Genomic DNA, 26763 nt, shown 5'->3' with positions numbered 1-26763 from the left:
CGCATGTTTAGATAGCAAATTGCATTTCCTGCATTGAGCAGGGGGTTGGGCTCGATGGTCTTATAGGCCCCTTCCAACCCTACTATTCTATGATTCTATGAAAAAAGTCATACAACTCCCAGCATTCCCCAGCCAGCATGCCTGGCTGGGGAATGCTGGGAGTTGCAGGACTTCTTTCTGTCTAAGCATGCATAGGATTGCTCCTTTAAGAGCTTGCCCACCTGGAGGCGCTGGATAGCTGAAATCTAACATTTTGCAAAGAGATTTTATAACATTTTAGATATGAGTGAAAGCTACTTGGTTTATCTTACGTTGCATGCAAATAATCTGCAAAGCTCATACATACAGGAGGTAGGTAGAACTGAACATGCTTTTAGTCTTGATTGAGGGCACCTAGGCCTTTGGGCAATTGGCAACATCCCAATATATATATATAAGCCTTTTACTCTATGCAATGCAAACCAGTGGTGGGCCTGGATAGTGGACTCTGGGTGGGAGAATAATGCCTCCAGCAGCCCATCATCTTGCCCGCTAGTACTCTGAAGTCTGAACCCATCTGCAAATGTTTGGATGCACATCTGTTCATACTAGAGCAGCTCTTGAATATCCCGTAATGAAGATTATCCCTGTGAGCAGTATAGGATCTATTCTCTTCTCAAAACATATGACAGCAGCACAGAAATAAGACATAGCCTGGTCTACACTATCAACAAAATGAGGTAGTACAATGGATGTGGGAGGGATATCTCGTGTTTAATGCCACCTGTGAGAGCTGGACTATAAGGAAGGCTGAGCGCCGAAGAATTGATGCCTTCGAACTGTGGTGCTGGAGAAGACTCTTACGAGTCCCCTGGACTGCAAGGAGGTCAAATCAGTCCATCCTAAAGGAAATCAACCCTGAGTGCTCCTTGGAAGGACAGATACTGAAGCTGAAGCTCAAATTTTTGGGCCACCTAATGCGAAGAGAAAACTCACTGGAAAAGACCCTGATGTTTTTACATAGGCTAAATATTTTTTATAAAATATTTACTACATAATATTTACGTAGGCTAAAACAGCTAATCAAAAAGGGACGCAAATAGCGCCCGCTACGCTATTTGCATTCCCCTGTATTTTTGCCGTCATAGTCTACGTAAATATTTACATAGACTAAGACGGCCAGAAATAAGGAACGCAAATGGCGGCGGCCGTAGCCACCGCCATTTGCGTACATGGTGTTTTGTTTTGTTTTAAACCCACCCAGCCATGATAGGCTACGTAAAGATTTACGTAGCCTATCACATCTTTTTTTTTTTTTAACAAGACTGGAAATGGCGGCGGCGGGGGGTCCGCGGGGGGGCGGGGGGGCAGGCCGTTCCGCCACGAAGTTCGGGGGGCCGAATACACTGGCATTTGGGCTCAACGAGATCCATGGCGGAATTCTCTGACATCCCTATTCATTTCTAGCATTTGTAGTAGTGAGGGCAGCAATAAAAACCATGAACTTCATGTCTAACTAATATTTATTTCACAGATCATTCACAACAGCGATATATTGGTACTGAACATGGGCAGCCCTATCCAACTAATTCTCCCCCAGCCTTCTTGGCGGCAAATATAAGTGAGAGTGGAAAGACGATCCCTGGACTGCACTCCCTTCCCTGAGCAGAGGGTTGCTTCTCAAATACAACAGCAAATAGATTTCTGGATCGTCCTTTTCCACAAGAGCTGCTGGATCATTGTGTCAAGACCTAGCCGACCTCACTTCATGACAACCGGGAGGTCTTCATAACTGGGAAAGAACTTGAGATTTTTTTCTAAAAACTGAATGTGGGATAAAGCGAAACTGACATATTCATCCATCCTTAGCCCTATTACATTCTGGGAAGAGGGCAGGTTGGCAGTTTGCCTTCCCACAGCTTTTTAGACAGGCATATGGGCCAATTCATGCACAGAAACCTCTTTCCGTACATAAACCATCATTCACCAGATAGTGGCCAGGTTCCGATATACCACACAATGCTGACTTTCACAAATCCATCCCTAATATTATGGCTTTACAATTTAGAATATTCTCACCCACCCACCTCACAGTAACTTCTTGATCCTTGTTAAACTTTAAAATTATTTTCAATATATTAAAGTATAATAGCCAAGAGGCATTATAGCGAAAGTGCAAAAGCTTCTAAAGGACTCCACTGTCTTATCTCATTAGGATTGTTTTTTTTTAATGATACAGGGTAGTTTCACACATGCATTTGTGTCACCTGATTGCTTTATCTAATCACATGATGACTTTCAGCTGATCTGTTTCCATTAGGAAAAAATATTGGGCAAAATCCAATGTTGTGCAAACAGACTTCCACTCACACAGTGGGACTTTCCCCTCCTCTTCTCCCATTGTAACCCATGACCCCCCAAATCTGCCCCAGAGAGTCTCCCAACCCTCCACAGTAGATGTTGAGGGTATGTGGGAGCTATAGGGGGGAGAAAGAATCCCCCCCCCCGTTCTGCTGGAAGAAGCTGTTCAATCGACAGGAGTTAATTGGATACCACCTATTGCATCTGAGACAACATGGGAAAACAGAAATTCTGTCTGTGATCATTAAACTGTGATAGGCCATTCATACATCCATTTTATGCCGGAGTCAAGAAGCGATGAATGCGTACCTGTGGAACAGCTCATGGAGATTGGAAGAGTGCACAGATTCTGCCTAGTAATGCTCTTTTAGAAACTATCACTACCTAGATGTAAGCACTAGAATGGCAAAGGAGAAGAGAGATAAACTGGGATTGTCACCCCTACAGACTCATTGCTCATTTTCTTCTGCTTTAGCCATTTTGCATTTGAACCTGCCTGCTATTTAAGATAGATTAAATATATGCAAGTTTAGAATGGCTTATTCATTAGCACTGAGGGCAAATCAATTGGACTAATTTTAAAATTGTCCAGGTGCTAATCCTAAACTGGGGCAAAAGAGACTTAATAGAATCTGATTTCACTCCACCACTTAGGCCCTCTTTACACGTGGCATTTTATTCCACTACAAACCATTCCTTTTGATTCCAGTTCCTTTCTGAGATTTAGACTGGCCCTGTATACAGGGATCTCTCATAGCGCTACCCTCCACTGTATTCCTTTTCATGGCTGAGCAGAGCTGCACGGAACAATCAGGACAGAAGGGGGGTACTGGCCCCATGCCCCTCCCCTCCCCTGATCATTGGTTCCTGTAACATGACTGATGGTTCTGCCGCATCCCTCCACAGCAGGAGGGAAATCAGAAATGATCTGGATAGCAGGCTATGGGAGCTGGTCCCCTCCTTCCTCCGAGGGAGAGAGAGTCTTCTCTGTGTCTTACCCCGAGGTTGCTGGCGCCGCTAGTCCTTCTCTGCTAAATATGTCAGTGTGTGATGGAATTAAATGCAGTATGTTGCTTGCACTACTGCGTTTGTAGGGTATACCGATTTCCAGGTTCCCAACTACAGAAGAAAGAAATCCAGAAATGGACTTGTATACAGTGGCACCAAGCCAGCCCAAGCAGCCCCCCCCCCCCCGGCGACCGCTTCACAGGGGACACTTTCTTCATTAGACCCAGCTTGCTTCCCCCCCACACACACACACTGTTGTTGCTTTCCCCCTTATTCTAGCTTCCCAACGACCCTGCAAGGTGGGTTAGGAGAAGAGATAGTGGCTGGCTAGGTGGGAGGGAGTACTATGGAAAACCACCTCAGCACTACTGCCTTATCTAAAACAACTCCACACCCCAAAAGGAAACTATTAAAAATGACCATTCAAGCTCTGCATGATGAATTTATTCAGGGGAGGAGAAAAGTCACTTTTAATACCCAATGAAATCTTGTCAAGCCTTTCGCCTGCATGGCTGAGAAGGGAGATTCCCCCACCCACCCTGAAAGGAAAAAAGCCCATCAATCTGGACAGCCAAAGGGAGAAGAAGCAGTCAGTGAAGTCAATGGGAGGGGGAGGTTCAAAGTAAATGCATTGAAGAGGATGGGAGACCTTACAACTGCTACTCTGAGTAGACTTACAATGCACTCCTGTGCATGCCTACTCAGAAGCAAGCCACACAGATTTCAATGGCACTTACTCCCAGGAAAGGAAAGCCTTACAGCCAATGAGTTTACTCAAAAGTAAGCACTGCTGTGTTCAAGGGGATCTCGGAGCCCGTAATGGAATGGGAGAGAGGCAGAAACGGTTACTGGAAGCGTGGTCAGAGACCTCCCCACCACCACCAATTTGTTTCCATGACCATGTTATTCAACACCACTAGCAACACCCCCTAGCACATGCCCACACAAAGGGGGACAAAGTGCTAAAGGGGAATACACGGGGGGAAATGACGGTTTCAATCACAAAAAAATGCTGGGTTTTCCCTGTTCTCACTTCTCAGATAACACAGGAAGAAGGAAGGAAAGTTGTGAGATAGCAGCAGGAGAGCAGCCGCATCATCTAAAGCTCCAGCGAAAAGCAGTGATTAAAGAAGAACAATCCTGCTAAAAAAAAACTCAGGTGTGAAGAGAGCCTTAGTCAGCCAACCTGTAATATCGCTTACTTTTCTTTCACAGTCTATCCACTAGTAAACAGTTGACAGATAGCAAGCAATGGATTCCAATTGCGATTTTAAATATGAAAGATATATGTAGGCCCATCATTATGAATGTCTTTTTGGTTTTTGCATTGCATTTGCCCGAATATCACCAAAACTCGTAAATTATTGCTGTCAAAGGTAGATTAATGAAAAAAAAATGCCTCACCTACATGCTACACACACACGCATACACACACAGCATATAGTGCCATAACTAGCTGCCCAGATCCTGGGCGTTGGGGGAGATGTTGGGGAGGACAAGAGAGGCTAAGAAAGATAAGATGCCTCTGCTTCTGACAGGCTGTGATGGAATGTAGGAGGAGGAGACATCATTTGCCTTCCCAGCCCCATATTATTTAAACAGTAACATTTTCAAAAATTTCCTTAAGCTCCTAGATGGACAGAGACAAAATACAGTATTCCAGAACTGTAATTGTCATTCTTACTAAAGAATTCAAGGGAGAACATGAAGGTTTTTAGGTCTGCCCAGTATGCAAGAAGTTTCTAGTGGCTAGTCTACATGGCAAAATAAGAAGTCTTATCATCTTCCTGTTTCAGTTGGTCCTGTTTCAACAGCCTATTATGGCGGAGAGAATGAAAAGTTACCACCATGACTAAAAAAGAAAAAAATCTGTGATCAGGATCTCTGATTTCAGCAACAGAGACAGGAAGCAGCAGCAAATTAGAACAGTGCTTCCATTTATAAGAAAGGAGCTTGAAAAATAAAGAGATAACAGCAAACAATAAGGGCAATTAAAAGAAATAGGGCAGGTCTTATTCATATTTGATAAACTATATGATTAACCATAGTTAACCATTAGTTCCACTGCTGTGCATCAAAACTGCTATTCAAAGTTAGAGAGCATTAAAAATTATATATTGCCTCTGCCTGGCCTAAATTGTTTTTTTTTTTCCCTTAAATGTACACAATATTACAAATTTAATTTTAAGCTGTTTGAATCAGTCTATAAAAAAGATTTGATTATACCTGAGTGTTCTGGCCCCGGTTTTTCCATATCTCAGTAATCTTGGCGGTAATTGGCTGATTAGGTCCCTCACACTCCATCTCTGCCTCAGTTTCCATGGTAATGTTACAGGAGCTATTATAGATGAGAACTTCATCTCTTTCCACTTTAGGGCTGAAACGAGAAGGGAGGTTAAATGGGGTGTCATCAATCTTAATGAAATGCAATTATTTTTACTCTTATTAATCATCGCAAGCCATTAGCTTGTGGCAACTCCAGGCCACCATTTGTCAAACTTTGCAAATTTCTGTAATTTTGTTTCCATTCTTTTATTGTTTATTTGTTTTGCCTTTCTCCACCCACCCCTTTATCTGCAACCCCCCCCCCCAACAAAAACACACATCGGAAATATTTCTCAGCGATGCTGTTCTGCCTGCCTCTCAAAATATATGTACACATTCAGTTCCAGGACTGAGCAAACACAAGAGGGGACAACTAAAGAAAATAGACACTGCTTGAGTCAAAGATGGAAGCAAACCCCAGGTAGCGCTTGTTTCCTTTCCCTCTCTTACTCACACTTAATCCTGGGGAATGAATAACTTGCAATTCCCTTAGGGCAGGCGCAGAAATTGGAAAACCACACAACTGGCTAACTGGACCCTAATTCCAACTGTGAAAAAATGAGCTCATTTAGGGTTCCAATTCCTGCTACCCAGCTGATAGCGATGATGCTTTCTTGCTAGCACTGGAACATTAACTTAGTAAATTAATTAAACTTACTTAACAGCCCAGGCTAAGCAGATTCGATATATGTGCCAGTTAGTTTAACAGGCCCCCTTTTTCCTGAAATCACTTCTCATATGGGGAAGTGGGAGATGGGGGTGGGGGGAGGTGGTAATAATAATGAAGAAAGCAAAGGGGTGCTCTTAATTAGCCCTGCTCGCTGACAGCTGCTCACTTGGGTTCAGAATGTCTAAGATTATAATATCTATTTCCACCTACGGGAGCAACAATTTGCATTCCTTTCAACTGCTTTAACAAACCTCCGATTTACTTGGCCTTACGTGTGCAAGCATGCGTATGTGCGCGTGCGTGCGTGAGAGAGAGAGAGAGAAATACGTTAGTTTTGAAAAGTTCTGTATTTTTCCTCAGTACCATCACAGAAGAAAGAGGAACACACAGTTCCCAGTCAGGGTTACCAACTCCTCTTGTACCTTAAATATCTGTAGGACAAGCAGACGCACCCCTCCCACATACACACAAAGGATGGCCTTACAAACTATTGCCTCACCTGCAAATAGGGGGTAGCTGGGAAGAGGGGACACAGTCTTCTGTAGCCTCTGTCTGCTGTTGGCAGCAGTGTCTGGCACTAACAATGGAAGTTTCACAATGGCTAGGAAAACCCAGCCATCGCAAGAGTATAAGGCCAAAATTTCACAAGACACAGGATTTCCAAGTGTTATGAGATTTGTGAGGCTGAGACGTCAGCGAGGCCTATATGGCCTCACCACATACAGCTTTGCCTCAGGCAGCATGACCCATCTACCCTCAGTGTTCAGGGTTAACCCAGGCAAAGATGGTAGTCTAATCAGGGGCTAGGAAGGGTTTTTTCATGCTGTCCAGATCAGCCAAATACGGGCATGTTTGTTTTCTTGTTTTTTTGCGTTCCCTGGACTATCACCTAGGTATATGTATATAAATTTTTTGCAGTCTATAACAGTCACAACTTTGGCAGCTAAAAAGTAAATTGGAGATTAAGACCCATAGAAGGTGAAGGTAACTAGAGAACACAAAGGCCACCTAGGGACTATCCAGCAAATTTTTATTCAGCTGCTAAAAATGGGAACAACGCTTAGCCCAAATGTAAATTCAAACATAGGGCTTCACCATGGGAGAAGGCTCAGGCTTGAGCTAACCACACAAGAAGGAATGAAATGCATCATGAACAGCCAGGACAGCTCCTCAGATGAACAAGAGTGGTAGAAATGATGACCTTCTCTCCACCTTGCCTGGCCGCCCCCATGTGCTTGTTGATTCAACAGTGCCTGTAAATAAAATTTTAAAAGTTGTGGCCTTGTTATATTTCAAAGTCCATTTCTTTCTTGCTGAGTGCAAATTAACTTTTTTCCTTACAGCTACAGAGATGGCAATAGGTTGACTAACTGAATTGTTGCTTGGCATGCAATTATTAAAGGCACAGGAACTAGAGTGGCCATGTGTCCTACTTTACAGAGGACAGTCCTCTATTTGAAGTCTTTTATTTTAAGCCAAGTCCAGTTTAAAGATAAAGAACCATAAGAAGAGAGAGCAACAGAGGCCTTGAGGCCCAGCAACAGTTAGCACCTGTAAAGCAGACTGAGCAGGCATGTAGATAAGCTGGTCTCAGTCTTTCCCACTATGATGGCAGGTATTTTTTATTTAAGTTATAGTAATTATTTCTAAGGGCGCAATCCTATGGGGATAGGCGGCCGCCTCTAAACCCAGAGGCGATCGCCTATCCAATGCAGGGCAGGAGAAGCACGGAGGGGATTGGTCCCTCCACACTTCTCCTGCCCTGTATTTGCAGCTAGGCAGCCGATTTCGGCTGTCTAGCCGCTGGAAGGCAGAGCGGGGGAGGCGGCTGCCAGACGACACATAGAATGTGTCATGCCAGCATTTCCACCTTCCCTGCCCTGGAACACCCTGCTTTGGCCAATCTTCACTCCTCTTCTGAGCGTGGAGCCATTCTGCACTGCCTGAGAGGTAGTGCGGAAGGAGGGAAAGGTCGGTTCTCTGGGAACCGACCTCGAAGCACAGAAACCCACATATCCTATGGCCATCTAGCTGCTGACTAGCAACCATAGGATTGCCCCCTCCATGTGCTTCTATAGATATTGTTGTTGTGAGGATAAAATGGAGAAGAGGAGGGGGAGAATGTAAACCGCCTTGGGTTCCTTGCTAGAGGAAAAAAGGTGGGATATAAATGTAATAAATAAAATAAACAAACAAACAAACATGAGCACATGCAATTTTTATCTTTTTATTGAGGCATTTTCTCTTTTTTGATGATGCATATGTAGCCACCTTAACAGGAACCATGACAGAAAGATAAGCTAACATCGCTATTGCACTTCTCATATTCCTAGCTCAACGCAAAGCAGAACCAGATGTATGTAAAATTCCCATGTGGATGTGGTGACAGATACAAAGCAGACAGGCCTCACGTAACTTTACATACAAAACCAACATTTGGCAGGTGCCATTCTTCTTGCCCTGCATGATAAGCTGCTCCTGCCACATTTCCTATTCTACCCAACTATTCTGGTCGTTCTTCCAAAGCAGGAAGGAAGGAAAACACAGGGGATTGCCAGATCTTTGCCTGGAGATCCTGATTGTTCTGTTAAATACTTGGAGGCAGCAGGAGAGAGCAATCAGTCACTGTGCTTGTGCTTAGGACTGCTAAATTCTGTTTTGGTTTTTACTGGCACCACTGTGGCTTTAATAGCATCCTGGCAACACAAAAATCTAACAGGTATAGGATTTCCAAGTTGCAAACCAGAAATTCCCATCTCCACCTTTTAAAAATCCATTGCTGTGTAAGAAAGCTCAGCAGTTATGACTTCTTCCCATTTTTTCTATCCTGTAATGAGAAGGACTCCAGGTGTGTGGTAAAGTAGGCAAGGGAGAGGAGAAGCTACTTGAATCGCCCACATCAGCAGTAGATAAAGGTAAAAAGAGAATCCCTGCCTTGCAACCTGGCAATCCAAAACATAGGTGTGAAGAAAAGGTCCTCCTGCTTAAGCCTGACTTCTGTTTAAATATAGGAGCAGTGCAAGAAAGCAAGGTAGCCACTCTAATGCCCATAACCTTCAATAATGTAACCAGTTCACCAAACACCTGACCAGTCTCTCACAGTGAGGCATTGGTTCCAAATGATTCACATGGGTCAGTGACACTGGGCCTTAAACCAACAGGAACACTGGTTTTCAGTACTTACTGAACAAACACTGCATAGACTTGCTGGATATTGCTTTGACTTCTTAGCTTGTGAATCAAACTAGTGAAGAGGAAGAAACAATTCTTCTGTTTTTCATAATCCCTAATCTTTTTCCCCAATGGCATTCGCCAGATGTTGCTTTGGATCAGAAGATAAACATGTTTTTAAAAATCTAAGCAGGAGCAAAGTAGGCTGTTTACTAGATGGATCTTCCGATGTCTCTCAGTCTCAAATAATACTTTAGAAAGACAGGGGAAGAGATACTTTGATATCCACAATGAATGGATTTCACATTCAATCAAGGAGATCTCTCTGCAGGCCAAAACACACTCTGCTATCACCAGCCCAGCAAACGAAAGTGCTGTGACATGCCCAGTTTGAAACCTGTTCCTACAGAACTGAAGTGCTTCTTACAAAACACTGCACAGGATCAAGACACTGCCATGCAGAAGAATCATGTCTAACTGATAAAAGGGCCAGTAAAATGGATGCAGAATGAGTTGACAGTGGCCTTGTTATGTAATAAATAGGAATATGTTGAAATATCACAAAAGTGTAGGTAAGGTGTGGCTGCTGTTGCAGTGTAAGCATGTACTCCGATTTGGATGTCACACTGAATCAGTGCTGCCTCTGGCACTTTGCTGTCTTCATCCTCCTCTTTCAAAGACCACGTCAAACTGCAGAGCACTGCCATGGATGCTGAAAAAGAGAGGGCAGGAGGAAAAAACAATAACCACACATATACATATAGAGGTTGCCACTTTTTATGGTGGCCCTGCTCCTGTTTCTTTAACAGCACCCTGACTTACAGAAACTGATGGGGAAAAGCTTTGCCAATGTTGGTGAGCCATGCTGCTATTAAAAGCAGAAGGAGCAAGGCTAGTAAAAACGTTGTCAGCCCTAACTAAACACCCTTATTAGTTAGCTAGTTCCTCACCCTATTTTTGTAACAAATAACATTATTAAAGCTTTCTCAGGGTGGGATGGTTGTGTTATATTTTGTCATTCAAACCACTTTGGGAACAATTTTGGCTGAATCACTATTAGATACAAGCAGCCTATATATTGCATGTTGTCCCATAGTTCTTTTTAGATTTGTTTGTTTTATAAAATTCAGCCATTGAGGCTGCAATTTAAAGGGGGAGATAGATCCAGGGAAAGATGGACTTCTTAACCTCTTTCTCTTGCATTGTTTTTCTATTGAAAATCACCACATCACATGCTTTTATCACAAATGATGTTTGTATATTTTCCCACATGGAGTAAAAAGATAGCTGGGGACAATATTTACAAGGTGAATGGGCCAAACAGAAAGGGTTAAGCGGCCTCTCTTCCCCTTCAGATTGAAGGCTTAGCATGGGGTGGTTAACCTCTCTCTGTAAAGAGAATCATGGAACTACCTAATGGTCTGGTTTGCCCAATCACCACAGCTCGTTGTGCCTTATTTAGGCCACGGTGAGACATGGCACCCATGGGCACCAAGTTGCCTATTCAGGCTCCAGTAGCTGTTTGTTGTGTTGTGCAATCCTTGCAAAAGTGAGTTGTTGGTACGGTTAACAAACCACCCACAACCCTAAAACAGCCCATGGGTTCTGCGTGGTTTGTTAACCATGCCACCAATCCACCCTCGCCGGGTTCGCATGACATGACAAGCCACTAAGCCCCAGGGATTAATTAAGATACAGTGGTTTAGCATGATGTGCAAACGGGCCCAATATATAATTCAGCTTTCAGCCACCCACTATCAGAGGTCCCAAAATTAAGTCTACTCTTCATGTTTGCCAGAAAACAAGTTACATGTATGGATGGACAAATCTATTTCACTCTTTATAATATGAAAAAAAATTCAAGCAGTTTTGTTCCATCCTGTTTCAGCATCGGTTTCTGAATTTTTTTGAAATCCACATGAAAATTTGTAAATATTTTCATACACAATTTCACCTAATATTTATTATTATTTATTATTTATTTATTTATAATATTTGTATACCGTTCCACATCCAAAGATCTTGGAGTAGTGAAGAGCAAACAGGATAAAAGAATAAAAACACCATGTTAAAATAACTAATATTTTTTAAAAGAACAGAGTTCTGACAAACCAAGTTTTCATAAACCGTGGCTGGTCACTCAAGGAAGGCCTCCCGAAATAAGAATGTCTTGAGGAGGTGCTGAAAGCAACACAACGTTGGGGCCTTCCTGACCTCCAAAGGCAGGACATTCCACAGGAAGGGGGCCACCACACTGAACACTCTTTTCCTTGTGGACTCCAACTGGGCCATAGGTCCGTGTGGAACCACCAAAAACATGCCCTCTGATGACCTCAGTGACTGGGCAGAATGCTAAGGGAGAAGGCACTCTCTCAGGTATTGTAGTCCCAAGTTGTTTAGAGCTTTGTACACTAGTTGTTGTTGTTGTTGTTCAGTCGTTCAGTCGTGTCCGACTCTTCGTGACCCCATGGACCATAGCACGCCAGGCCTTCCTGTCCTGTGCTCTCTCCCGGAGCGTGCTCAAGTTCATATTCATTGCATCCGTGATGCTATCTAGCCATCTCATCCTCTGCCGTCCCCTTCTCCTTTTGCCTTCAGTCTTTCCCAGCATCAGGGTCTTTTCCAGGGAGTTTTCTCTTCGCGTTAGGTGGCCAAAATATTTGAGCTTCAGCTTCAGTATCTGTCCTTCCAATGAGCACTCAGGGTTGATTTCATTTAGGATGGACTGATTTGACCTCCTTGCAGTCCAGGGGACTCGTAAGAGTCTTCTCCAGCACCACAGTTCGAAAGCATCAATTCTTCGGCGCTCAGCCTTCCTTATAGTCCAGCTCTCACAGCCATACATTACTACTGGGAAAACCATAGCTTTGATTAGACGGATCTTTGTCGGCAAGGTGATGTCTCTGCTTCTTACTCTGCTGTCTAGGTGTGCCATAGCTTTCCTCCCAAGGAGCAAGCGTCTTTTAATTTCATGGCTACAGTCACCGTCTGCGGTGATCTTGGAGCCCAAGAAAGTAAAATCTGTCACTGCTTCCATTTCTTCCCCTTCTATATGCCAGGAAGTGATAGGGCCAGATGACATGATCTTAGTTTTTTTAATGTTGAGTTTCAAACCAGCTTTTGCACTCTCCTCTTTCACCCTCAACAAGAGGCTCTTGAGATCCTCTTCGCTTTCTGCCATTAGGGTGGTATCGTCTGCATATCGGAGGTTGTTGATAATTCTCCCGGCAATCTTAATTCCGACCTCTGATTCATCCAACCCAGCATTTCTCATGATGTACTCATGAGTATATCATGAGATGTACTCATGAGTATATCATGAGTATATCATCTCATGAGTATATCATGAGTATCATCTCATGAGTATATCATGAGATGTACTCATGAGTATATCATGAGATGAGTATATCATGAGATGTATCATGATGTACTCATGAGTGACAATATGCAGCCTTGTCGTACTCCTTTCCCAATTTTGAACCAATCGGTTGTTCCATCTCTGGTTCTTACTGTTGCTTCTTGACCCTCGTACAGGTTTCTCAGGAGACAGGTAAGGTGGTCTGGTACTCCCATCACTTTAAGAATTTGCCACAGTTTGTTGTGATCCACACAATCAAAGGCTTTAGCGTAGTCAATGAAGCAGAAATAGACGTTTTTCTGGAATTCTCTTGCTTTCTCCATGATGCAGCGAATGTTGGCGATTTGATCTCTAGTTCCTCTGCCTCTTCGAAACCCAGCTTGTACTTCCGGTAGTTCTCGGTTCGCATACTGCTGAAGCCTAGCTTGTAGGATTTTGAGCATCACCTTGCTGGCATGTGAAATGAGCGCAATTGTGCGGTAGTTTGAACACTCTTTGGCGTTGCCCTTCTTTGGAATTGGAATGTAAACTGACCTTTTCCAGTCTTGTGGCCACTGTTGAGTGTTCCAGATTTGTGACCTTAAACCTGGCCCAGTAGCAAATAGGAAAAATATATACTTTTCTGGCAAGCAAAAAGCAATATATGCTGTTTTGAATGCTATTTTCCCTACTGTATGGATTTTTTGATTGAAGAAGTGTCACAAAATTTGGAGAAGTGGAAAACCCAAAGGATATTTGCATTCCAGTTCATGCATTAGTTCAGGAAGGGCAAATTAAGTCCGTTCGTATTGAAATACGAACCAAACTAATTTCTCTCCCATCCCTAGTTTGTCTATCTGCATCAACTGTATTTGTATTCAAGTACAAATTAACTTTCACTGTGCATATGAGGTAGGGTGAAAGTTGCCCTCAGGCATGGGTAGGAAGAAGTTTTATAAGTCTCTGGGGTGATGAAAGTAAAAAAAAATCTATGCTTAGTTCAGAGCTGCAAAGGGGATTTTTTTTTTTAGGATTCACCACCATCTACAAAGGATCTCAGTCATTCTATGGTTTATCTGTGACTTAGGCACAAAATCTATCATCTGTCATGTTCTGCTATAGGAATAAAACCTATGTTCAGGTCCTGCTTCCAGCACATCAAACAAATCCCTGTATGACCTTGGTCATTTTATATAATGGTCTAGCACTGCTAGATCAAGATATCAAGGCTCCAAAGACTGCTGTCACTTACCTAAGAGTAAATACCATTGAACTCAATGGGAATTACTTCTGAGTAGATATGTCTAGGATTTCATTGCAAGTTGAACAGAAAGAACTTCGTTTTTCATATCAAAGAGATTGATTGATGCAAGAAAGAAGGGAAGGGGGCAATCACAACCTGTACACAATTCTTAAACTACAGGAGCCCTTGCAGGATCTCAAACCAGCAATTCAATCTGCCATAGGGTCTAACCAGAAGTGCAGATTCTACTCCTTTCTTGACTATTTGATAGACCACCCAAAAGTGCTTTAAAAGTTATCTTCTCTTTTATCTTTTTTGCCTCCTTGACTTACACGCAGGGCTTAATTTGAGCCAAGGTCTTGCTTGGACCTGATGGGGATGCAACCTTGTTTACTGCATTTCCCCAGTGCATTAAACACCAGTGACCTCAAACACAAAAATTTAATAAATCAAGTTTTTCTCTCCAGCCCCTCCCCTAACACAAATTCCCATGTCACTAAAACATTCACCTATTAAATTCCTGTGTGCCAAGCTGTTATAGACACTGGAGTAAAAAAAAGAAAAAAAAGTTTTTTAATTATTATTATTATTAAGGAGTGGCATCCCCTAGACATGGAATATGTTCCTCTTACTTCCTTTCCCTCAAGTCACTTTTTAGAAAATAGCTACTGACTGCACAGCAGTCACCACTCATTTTATTTTCAAAGTCAGGGGTGGGGAAGCAAATAAAAGTAATAACTAATAAGCTTTCTGGTATTTCACCCCAACTTGGGGTGAAATTACATATTTATATATAAAGTATATATAAATTATATATTTCTGAAGTCCTCGAAATTTAGTATTATATACTTTTAGAACAAATTAACAACTTCAGCTGTAAAAAAAATGCAAGAAAAATCAACTCTGCAATTTTCATTTGATCCTAAAAAAAAAAAATGTATGGAAGAGCCTAAGAGACCCAAGCCAAAAACACATTTTCATATAAAAAGAAAATGAACACTATCACATAACAGCATGGATGAATGTTTGGAGAGATCCCATCAGTACATGAAGATTATGATTATCACCTTTTCTATAGCCAAAGATCTCTGAGTGGTTCACAAAAATTACAATTCACAAATGCAAGATAAATATTTTATGTTACGTTTTTATCAACTTACAAATTTAAAAACAAATTTAAACAGCTAAAACACAGTTACAATAAGATACTGGACCTGATAAAACAACCAACAAAAATGCCCCATCATATGCCATCAAATGCAAGTAGAGGAAAGGTTTAACCTGGTGCAGGAAAGATGACAACGTTGTCACCGGGGGGGGCGGGTGTTTCCACCAGCGATTTACTCTGAGCTGGCTGCATGTTGAGGTCATTAGGGATACATGACATCATGGCCAACCAGCAGCCTCCCCGGAGCTACCAATGAAAAACTGGACTTCCTGAGACTGCTTAAGGTCTGATTCTTTTCCTTAAATCAGGTTCTCCCTGGTATAGTTGTTGTATGCCCCAACCCCAGCATTGACCTTGGGTATGCTAGCCGTGCCCAGGGGTGTGCCTTTCACCATGACCCCAGTCAAGGGGTATTTCCTCCCATTGTGCTGAATGAGGCTTGCCCTCTGAATGCCCACAGAAATAACAGAGAAGCTCCTCAGTTGACATGGCACATTTGAAAGCCCAATTCCTTAGGTGCATTTAAGAGCAATCTCAAGGCTCCGATTCATTGCCTTAGGAAGTAACTACATCACAGCTTCCTCATAGAGATCCTGTGCATTAAAATGGGGGCTGGTTTTGGCCTCTTTCCCACAAAAACCCCATTAGTGTCTCCACAGAAGTAACTCCCATTGCAGTCAATTAGGCTTGCCTTTGAATGCCTACATGAGAACTTACAGAGATTCCCCCTCAACTGAAATGGCACACTTTAAACCCCAGTTCCTTAAGTGCAATTAAGCATCCAACTGCAGTCCCTCGAGGCTCCAATTAATTGCCTTAGGAAGTAACTACTTCACAGCTTCATTATAGATATCCTGCAGGTTACAATGGGGGCTGGTTTCTGTCTTTGTGTTTACTGGTCTCTTTCCCACAACAAACCCATTACTGTCTCCTCAGAAGTAACTCTTATTGTGGTCAATGAGGTCCTGTGGGTTAAAATGGGGGCTGGTTTCCATCTTTGTGCTCCCCACCCCTTTCCCAGCACAAGCATATGTGTGTCTACTTGGAAATTACTCCCATTGTGCTCAATGAGGCTTGCTCCTGAAATGCAGGAGCATCTGGACTTTCAGGGGAAAGCAGAAATGGGGGGGAGGGGGAAGCCTGTCTTATTGGTTGAGCAGCCCCTGCCAGTCAGATGATGTTCACTCCAACCCCCACCAGGAAGTATGGTCTGTGAATCAATGTTTACTGGTGCGGAGAACCTGCTCATGGAACCCTGCTCACAGCAAAGCTGATTCCTTTTTAAAAAATCCGATACTCCTCCATTAGCTTCGCCTTCTGTTGTTGTCATGGAAACAGAGCCCAGGTTAAGACTTTCCTCTACTTGGTGTATTTAGCAGTATGTTCGCTCCACTTAGCATATAGGCTCTAGTCCTACAAATGCTGATAAATCATCAATCCTTTGATTTCACTGGAATGACACATGTGAAAAGTGCTTGCTGTGGGCTTCATAATTACTTGAATTCACTGCAGCTGTGCCCAAAAGTCCTAGTTTGTAACCAAAGTTCTAACGGTAGCCAAAAGAACATCTCAGTGCTGGGACATTTTTCTTATATAGTATGTACTTCACACATTCCATTCTATTACTTATCCCTGGCTATTTCCCTAGCAAGTTGGTTGCATAAACACTCCTGCTCCGCTATTACATTTAGCAAATTTATCTGCAGTTCAGTGTCGGTTCCCAAAATTATTTCAGGTCCCATTTTTGTTTGCTCATCACCGAAAATCCTTTAATCTTCTCCTATACTTAGGGTTGCCAACATCCTTGTCAGGAGACCTTGACTGCTGTTTTCAATGTCTGGAAACCTAAGGGGAGTAGTCAGCTACTGCACCTGCCCATTCCTGCCTTCCCCAACCTGGTGCCTTCCTGATGTGTTGGACTATGACTCCCAAAATGCTTTGGGTTGTAGTCCAACACATCTGGAGGGCACCAGGTTGGGGAAGGCTGGTCTATTCCATTTCTGCCCCAAGCTCTCATTCATTCGTCCCTGTTTCACCCCATGTCAGGTGGGTGAGAGGAGAAGTGGAGGCACAAAATAGGAAATGCAGTGGCTGAATACTCTCACACTGTCTCTAAGCATTTAAAGGGACAGCTAGGAACTCCATTATGAGGGCATAGTGAGCATGAACCTCATCACACAAGACTAAGAATCCTGCAATTTACTGGGGCTTCTGCTTCCAGACTCTTTGTGGGATTCGATTGGGTCCTTTCCACGGGGCTTTTAAAAAAAACTAAACTTCTCCATGAGGGCTACATGTGTCATTACAAAGCCACTAGGTGGAGCTGTTGTTTTATTTACCATAAAAATGACTTTAAACAGTATACCCTCATTTATATTGACTGACTCCATGGTGGGAGGAGGGAAAATGCCGGACTTTTGTCGTCATGGACAACAACTCAACAGAGCTCACAAAGAGCGGGAGGTTCCCTGGAAGAGGACTGCATTGTGTACAGGACCCACAAACTTCTGTGAGTAAGCAATCTCCATAGCAGGATAAAAGCCCCGTGTCAAGGCGCCCCATATCTGGACTGCCTTCTCCCACATTAATCCTTCCATGCACTGAGGTCTACCCCTGAGACCCTTCCCTGGGCACTGCTGCCACTGGCACCTACTTTGTTCGCTCAGCACCTGGCAAACACACTTTTAAACATTCCTAACTTTTAAAGCTTTTAACACTTTTATTTTGCTGTGACTTTTTATTAATCTGGAATTTTAGGTCACAATGTGCTGTTAGTTTTATTATTTTCTATGTTTTTGTCGTATTTATGTTTTTCATCTTTTTACCCTATTGTAAGCTGCCCAAGGAATGCCAATTGGCCATTGACGAATGGGGTTTAAATTTCAGAAATAAATAAATAAATATTGTTATCCCATGCAGAAACAAGGGGAAGCTGGCTATTTCCTCTTTGCCTCTAAAGTCCAGGGGTTGCTTGTAGAGAGGTTCAGTTTTTTCAGAGAATATCACATACTTGAAAAGGGTGCTGCACAGAGTTCTGCCCTTCAGATTGCATTACTGCTGCTATGAATCCAGTATACATGCTGAAGTTGGAAGTTGCTGGTGAATACCACCAATGCTATTCTCTCTGTCACAGATATTTTCAGATACTTCCTATGACATAGGTCCCCAAACCTTTTGGACCCGTGGGCACATTTAGGAATTTGAGCAATTGCTGTGGGCACTACCACAAAATGGTTCCCACAGAGGATGTGGCTATTCACTTAATTGCTGCAGTGGAGGCCTGGCTAGGCAAAGGACAAACAATTAACCCAAGAAACATAGTACAAGACAAGAAAGGGTCTGAACTCTAAAACCAATCCACATATATGAAACACAACAGAAACACAAGATCCCCATTTAAGGTTGCAATCCTATGCATGCTTACATGGAACCCAATGGGACTTACTTCTGAGTAGATCTACACAAGATTGTTTTGCTCATCCTATCCTCCCCAGCCCCCAAAAGAAAATGTTTTCCTTACCTTGACCACATGCTCAGGCACTCCATTTCCCCGTGTGTGTGTGTGTGTGTGTGTGTGTAGAATAAAAGAAGGGGCTGGGAAGGGAGAGAAAAAGAGCAAGGCTAGGGGCTGGGGGGAGGAAGAAATAGGAAGATAAAAGGGTGACGGGGTGAGAAAGAGCAAGGCTAGGGGCTCCATCACACGGTCAGAGAATTCCACATCAATACCGGTTCTTTCCCATCCTGTATCGTTGCAGGACTGGGTCGTTCTCTTTAGATGGCTGTCCACATTGTGTTGTTTTCCATTTCTTTCCTTCTCACGGGGGTAGTGATGCCATTCAGAGGCATCGCCACCTTTCCACAAAGAAGCATTACACACGCTCAAGGTGTGGCGATAATTCCTCCCTGGTTCCTGCCCCTTTCCCTTCCCTTGCACATTACTGGTGGATGGGAACTGACATGTGGGCAGCCCCCCACACATACACGATCTCCCCAGGCCACCTGCCTCCCCGTTCAGTAATTTTTGACAATCTCTGCCATTTACTCAGCAGTTTACTCACTGGGAATGCACAGCAGGGGGGTGTCCCGTTAGAAGGCGAGCACGCCACTCTGCCGACCTGCCGCTCTGGTGACCTGCCACTCTGCTGCCTTGTTCAGAACGCTGCAGGCTGAAAATGTCAAGGACCCAAAATAGCACAGGCATGGGAAAGTGAGATGGGAAAGTGACACCACCCATAGCCCATCGTCACTGCCTTCACCATCATGACCACACTCCCAACACGCAGTGGTTCATTCGTGCTCAGGGAGAAATACACGTGGACATCATGGCACTCCATTTGCGCATATTTGGAAAAATACCACATTTTTTCCATTTGAGGAAAACATGGGATAGGTGGGTGGAAATGGTGGGGTAATGACTGAACAATGACAACGTCATATAATGGACCCGCACAATTCAGTGAGTGGCCAGTCATGAATGTTCAATAAACTGGGGGTGTAGAGATGACCTAGGAGTGGGGAGAAACAGCACAATAAAGATGTGAGGGGAGAGACGAGCAAGGTTACGGAGTGGGAAAGCCCAGGATATAGCAAGGCAAAGGGGTAGAGGAGAGAGAAGAGCGAGGCTAAAGGCTGGGAGAGACTGGGAAATAACAAGGCAAAGGGGTAGAGGGGAGAGAAAGAATGAGGAAAGGAGTGAGGAAAGGGGTTGGGGGAAGAAATAGAGAGGCTAGAGGCTGGGTGTGGAGAGAGAACAAAGGAAAAAGGTCTGTGTAGATGGAAGATAACTGGGCAGGACAGGAAGCAACTCTTTCCTTCTCTTCCTGCCCACCAAACAGTTTTGATCAGCAGCAAGTTCAGGGGCAGAAAGAAGAACCTGGCACCCTAAAGTTTTTCAAGTTTAATTTAAAATAAATTCTTAAAGGGGGACAGGGAGTGGAAAGCTTTGTGGGCACTGTTGGAGGTCACAGTACCCATATAACACTGTGGTGGGGACCTCTGGCCTATGACATAACATCACACACGCGCGCACACACACACACATACACCACCTGTGCGTGTTTGACCATTTATAAAAGGTTCATTTCAAATTTTTTTTACTTTTTTAGTACTTTCTGAGATGGGTATATAGTACAGCTGAGGTGTAAACACTGGTGTACACTTTTTAAAGACAAACAATGTAGACTTCCCCCTGACTTCCTCCAACACTGGTGTACACCATCACCTGACATTTTGTTTGTTTAAAGGTAGGCTGCCAACTGTTCAGAAATAACCCAGCCTGGCCTGCAAAGCTTTTCACAGAATCATTACATTTTATGCATTATATAACGTCTACATAACACCCTGCTGTTAAAGGCATAGCTACAGTGGAGTAGCTGAAAAGTTGGCAGCCCTAGATTTAAGGGGTCAAAGGGTCATTTTCTCCCTCATCACTGATGTAATCCAGGAGTGGGGGCCAGCAGGGCTTCCAGGCAGTTTGTAGCACCTCAAGCTACATTCAGACTGAGGAATATTTTATCTTTCTATAGAGTAGGCATGGGGAATGTGTGGCCCTCCAGATGTTGTTGGACTGTAACTCCCATCATCCCTCACCATTGGCTACGATGGCTAGTGCTAATGAGAATACAGTCCAACAACATCTGGAGGGTCACACATTCCCCACTTTTGCTACGGAGCATCAGGTGGTACCTTAATGGCTCTTTGGGTGATCCAGTCTTGCAGGTTTGAAGCTTGTGGTACAGCCGTTGGCCATCGGCAAGGTGGCACTGCTGAGCAACAGAGATCAGGCCACTGGCTCCCTTCGTGTACAAACTGCTCCAGAGACATAGAGAGCAAGGTTGGCTGGGCTTTGCTGCCAAAGTCCCTGGTTTGAGGCCTCCATAACCTTACAGTAGTACTGTGAAGGAATCTATTGCAATTCCCCATTAAAAAAAAGCATCCATACAAGCTCTGACACTTTGGAAATGGGGCTGCAAATGCCCCCAGGAAGATGCCATTAGGGATGCTTTAAGATTGTGTTTGTCTGCATTTTAAGACATGGTTTGGAACAGTTATCCTTCAATTTTCACACTCGCCTAATTTTGCAATACAGTTCTTGGCTCAAAAACTAAGTTTTGTGAACCACCCAGAGAGCTTCAGCTATGGGCAGTATAGAAATATACTAAATAAAATGGAAAAAATGTTCCACAATGCATATAATTAAAATGTGTATTTGTAATCAAAAGTATATAACAATGCATATACATTTATATCAAAAGGTATATCTTGTGAAAAGATACATTCAAAAATGATGCAGCTTTTAAAAGAAATGCAAATTGAGGCAGAAATTGGATAAGAACTTAAGAAGGGCCATGCTGGATCAGGCCAAAGGTCCATCTAGTTCAGCTTTCTGTTCACATGTGGGCAACCAGCTGCCTGTGGAAAAACCAGAAGTGGGACATGAGTGCAATAGCACCCTCCCACTCATGATCCCCAGCAACTGGTGTACATAAGCATATTGCCTCTGATACTGGAGGTAGCATTTAGCCATCGGGACTAGTAGCCACTGATGGCCTTATCCTCCAGGAATTTGTCCAACCCCCTTTTAAAGCCATCCGAGTTAGTGGCCATCACCACATCCTGTGGTAGCGAATTCCATAGTTTAACTATGCGCTGTGAGAAGAAGTCCTTCCTTTTATCAGTCCTGAATTTTCCACCAATCAGTTTCATGGGATCACCTTGGGCTCTAGTATTGTGAGAGAGGGAGAAAAATGCCTCCCTATCCACTTTCTCCACACCATGCATAATATTGTACACTTCTACCACACTCACCTTTTCTCTAAGCTAAACAGTCCCAGATGTTGTAACCTTTCCTCATAGGGGAGTTGTTCTAGCCCCTTGATTGTATTTATTTATTAAAGATTTATATACCACTTAATATTAAAAATCTTCAAGTGGTTGCCCATTTCTGCCCTCTTCCAACTCTACAATACCCTTTTTTAGATGCAGTGACCATAACTGTACACAGTAGTCCAAGTGTGGTCGCACCATAGATTTGTATAAAGGCAATATGAAATTGGCAGTTTTATTTTCGATTCCTTTCGTAATTATACCTAACATGGAAGCTGCCTTTTTCACAGCAGCTACCTACTTGGTCGACATTTTCATCAAGTTGTCCACCACAATCCCAAGATCTCTTTCTTGGTCAGTTACTATTAGCTCAGATCCTCTCAGCTTATATGTGAAGTTGGGATTTTTTTGCCACAATGTGCAACACTTTATACTTACTCACATTGAATCATATTTGTCATTTTGATGCCTATTCTCCCATTTAGAGAGATCCTTTTGGAGCTCTTCACAAACCCCACCACCACCACCACTTGATTTTTAAGCTAGCCTAAATAATTTGACAGCTCACTCCTAATTCACGATCATTCATGAACAAGTTGAAAAGCATTGACCCCAATACAGATCCCTGTGGGACTCCACTGTTTACATCCCTCCATTGGGAGAATTGACCATTTATTCCTAGTCTCTGCTTTCTGTTCTTTAACCAGTTAATGATCCATCAGAGGACCTGCCCTCTTGTTCCATGACTGCTAAGTTTGCTCAGGAGATTTTGGTGAGGCACTTTGTGGAAGTTGCCCACACTCACCCCAGCAGCCTCATTGAGCAATGAGGTTGCCATTTTTTAGAAAAATTATATGGTGATTGCAAAAGTGTACGTTTTTGTATGCATGAAAATGTGAATTTTTGTGAAGGTGCATATTCACATTGCTAAAGTGCGCATTTTTGTGAATGCGCATATTTGTGCGCGCGCAAAATGTGCACTTTCCCAAAAATGTGCATTTTATGCATATGAAAACATGCACATTCTCAAAATACGCATTTTCACACACATGAATGTGCATTTGGAGGCATGTGCAAATGTGCACACTTTTACGGTCACCATTTTATTTCTCAAAAAATAGCGACCACGAAGCTTGAGAAGGCCGCCAGGGTGAGTGCAGACCATTCACTGAGCTCAGGTAGGGGCTCAGCGAGTGGGGCTTGGGGGTGCGGGCAGGGGCAGCTCCACCAGATTCCCAGACTGAATCGGGCACCCGCACCATCCCTAAGGGCTTGTCCTTCTATATGTTTGCTAATTTTATCTTTAATCATGCTTTCAGTCAATTTATCCGGAACAGACGTTAAGCTAACTGGTCTGTAATTTCCCAGATCCCCCTGGATCCCTTTTTGAAAATTGGTGTTACATTGGCCATTCTCCAGTCCTCTGGTACAGAGAGGGACTGTTACATATTTTTGTTAGAAGATCTGCAGTTTCATATTTGAGTTCTTTAAGAACTCTAGAATGGATACCATCTGGGCCTGGTGATTTATTAGCTTTCAGTTTGTCAATAAGGTTGAGAACTTCATCTTTTGTCACCATTATTTGCCTTAGTCCTCAGACTCCCTTTCTGAAAACATCAGTTCAGGTACAGGTATCTGTCCTACATCTTCAGTGGTAAAGACAGGTGAAAAGAATCCATTCAGCTTCTCTGCAATCATAGAATCATAGAATAGTAGGGTTGGAAGAGTCCTATAAGATCATCGAGTCCAACCTCCTGCTCAATGCTGGAATCTAAGTCAAAGCATCCCTGACAGATGGCTGTCCAGCCTCATCTTGAATGCCGCCAGTATGGGAGAGCCCACTACCTCCCTAGGTCATTGGTTCCATTGTCCTATTGCTCTAACAGTCAGGAAGTTTTTCCTGATGTTCAGCCAGAATCTGGCTTCCTGTTACTTGAGCCCATTATTCCGTGTCCTGCACTCTGGGATGACGGAGAAGAGATCCTGGCCTTCCTCTCTGTGACAACCTTTCAAGTACTTGAAGAGCGCTATCATATCTCCCCTCAGTGTTCTCTTCTCAAGGCTAAACATGCCCAGTTCTTTCAGTCTCTCCTTGTAGGGCTCTGTTTCCAGTCCCCTGATCATCTTCGTTGCCTTCCTCTGAACCCTGTCCAGTTTGTCTGCACCTTTCTTAAAGTGAGGTGCGCAGAACTGAACACAGTACTCCAGATGAGTCCTAACCAATGCTGAGTAGAGAAGAACTCATACTTCACGTGATTTGGAAGCTCTACTTCTATTAATGCTGCCCAAAATAGCATATGCCTTTTTTGCAGCCACATCACATTGTTGGCTCATATTCAGCTTGTGATCTACAACAATTCCAAGATCCTTCTTGCTTGTAGTATTGTTGAGCCAAGATCGCCCTTCTTGTAACTGTGCATTTGGTTTCTTTTTCCTAGGTGGAGAACTTAGCCTTTATCCCTATTAAATTTCATACTGTTGTTTTCTCCTTATCCTCTCTGAGTACTCCTTTAACTCTGTTGTCATCCAACAGTCCAACTGCCTCCCAAATTAATTTTCTGGTTCTGATATATTTAAGGAATTCTTTACCGTTGGCATCTATGTTGTTAGCGATAATGCTCCTCAAAATGTTTTGCAAGTTTGTGCTCCCTTTTGTTCTCATTTCAGCAAGACTTCCATTTTCTGAAGGAACCTTTTCTTTCAGTAATAGCTTCCTTGACACTGCTCAGTAACCATGCCGGTGAACTCATGGACTTGGTGCTACCAAGTGGTATACATTTTAGCTGAGCTTCTATTATTGTGGTTTTGAGTAACCTCCAAGCATTTTGAAGGGATTTAACCCTCTTCACTCCCATTTTCAACTTCCTTTTTACCAGTCCCCTCATTTTAGAGGCATTTCCCCTTTGGAAGTGAAGTATTAAACTTCCTTAGCAATTTTGCACTTCAATATATATATTAAATATAATAGCACTGTGGTCACTGTTTCCAGTTGGTTCAAAAACACTCACATCTCGCGCTAGGTCCTGGGCGGCACCATTTAGGATTAAATCCAGGGTCACTTCCCCTCAGGTCGGTTCCATGACCAACCATTCTAGGGCAAAGTAATGATGGGAGGGTACAGACTTTCGAATGAACACATTCAAAAGCAACTCAGGCCAGAAATAGACTCATCCATCTATCCCTCAATGCAACATCATCATGTTGCAGGGGGAAGCCAACGTTTTTCAGTTCAATGCCAAGGTAACCCCACTTCCAAAGTGGGTGACACCCATGTAGCTGGCTGGCATTCAACTGACCTGCAGCAACGTTTTGTTTTGTTTTTAAGAAAAAAAGAAAGACACTTTTGGACCACTTTGGAAAGAGTTGTGCCTTCCCCCACACACCCAAAAGTCCTAAGAATTTCTCCCCCTCCCAAGAATGTCTGCAAATTTCCCACTCTAACCTTCATCAGACAACGAGGGGAAATGAAGCTGAGGAGCGGGGGGAACTTTGTCCACCCCTAACTATTATCCTTCCTTTAGTTCATACCCATCTTTCGAACACAGTTATTAGCTGTTCCTGCCATATCCTCCTTCTGGAGTGGCTCAGCTTAGCTGCACTATCGTGCAATATCGTGCAACGTAAGGTGATTATGCTGAGAACTTCAGCCACTGATGGCACTTTCTGTTCATACTTTTAGATGCAGAGTATTTCTCATGTGCTGTCTTTTTTTCCAGCTGCAAGAGAAAACAATTCCCTCGTTTGAAATGACTAGCAAAGTTTCAGGAAAAAAAAGAGAGGGTGAAATCTCTGTACATGCTACATCTAATTCTACACATAATCTAATTCAACTATCCAGACTAAAGAGCCAAAGATTGATGAAATCCAATGTTCATATGCTGACATCTAATGGTAATTCAAAGTATTGCAAGGAGTAAAGAGATGTGCAAACTATGTACAAACCAATTTTAAACATTCAATACTTAGTCATTATTTTTGTTTCAGTAGTTGTACTTTAGCTAATTTCATATTGCCAGTAACTGCCTTCACCTCCAAACAGGTGAAACATCCAAACTATCCTTTTGTGGTGTAAAAAAGAAAAGAAAAAGAAATTGTGAATTGAAAAAGAAAACTCTGTCTTCCTTTTCAATACAGTATTAGTTTCTCAAATTATTTACCACAAAAAAGGATATTTTCTAGGGTTCAAAACACATAGTAGTAAAACAACACATAGTAAGTTTCTGCTTGGGATTCTTTAGCATAAGGAGTAAGCTGATTCACTTAAATGTGCACACAAAATTAAAATAGGCATCCTCAAAATGTATGAATATATGCAGTGACGGGGAGACCCAGTTAGTTTTGTAGTTACACAAATTTGGGAAATAGCTTGGTTTACTCTGAGCCCAATCAAAAGTCAAACCAGAATCCCTCATAGCCCTAATTAGCGTGACAAGGTCCAATCCCTCTCCCGACCATACCTGGCGAGACCCTCCTTCCCCTCCTCAGAAGTCGCCTTCCTTCATCCCTCTCATTTACCCAGGACCCCACAAACCACCTCCCACTTTTCTTCCCACCTGCTTAATTGGCTGTGGGAGCTGTGGTAACACCAGCCCCTATTTTGGTTCATTTTACTTTAAATAGCACCGGGGAGTTTCAGTTCAAGAACTTGTAGCACAGTAGTGAGGACAAAAAGACAT

At 43.1% G+C, this 26763-nt stretch overlaps 1 protein-coding gene across 1 annotated transcript in view; it reads right to left on the bottom strand.

The window, feature by feature from the left end:
• The window catches only part of PKHD1 (PKHD1 ciliary IPT domain containing fibrocystin/polyductin), a 160917-nt gene that overhangs the window by 108999 nt on the left and 25155 nt on the right, over window positions 1-26763 (bottom strand). The window contains exon 4 of the mRNA XM_084830328.1: window positions 5575-5725. Coding sequence (XP_084686454.1) covers window positions 5575-5725 — 151 coding nt within the window. The remainder of the gene's footprint in view (window positions 1-5574; window positions 5726-26763) is intronic.

The sequence above is a fragment of the Heloderma suspectum genome, chromosome 1, assembly GCF_057233095.1.
Source record: "Heloderma suspectum isolate Gila_16-S chromosome 1, 16-S_ref, whole genome shotgun sequence".
In the NCBI taxonomy this organism is placed as follows: Eukaryota; Metazoa; Chordata; class Lepidosauria; order Squamata; family Helodermatidae; genus Heloderma; species Heloderma suspectum.
Note: the sequence above shows the minus strand (reverse complement) of the source record. Positions and strands in the feature narration are given on the sequence as shown.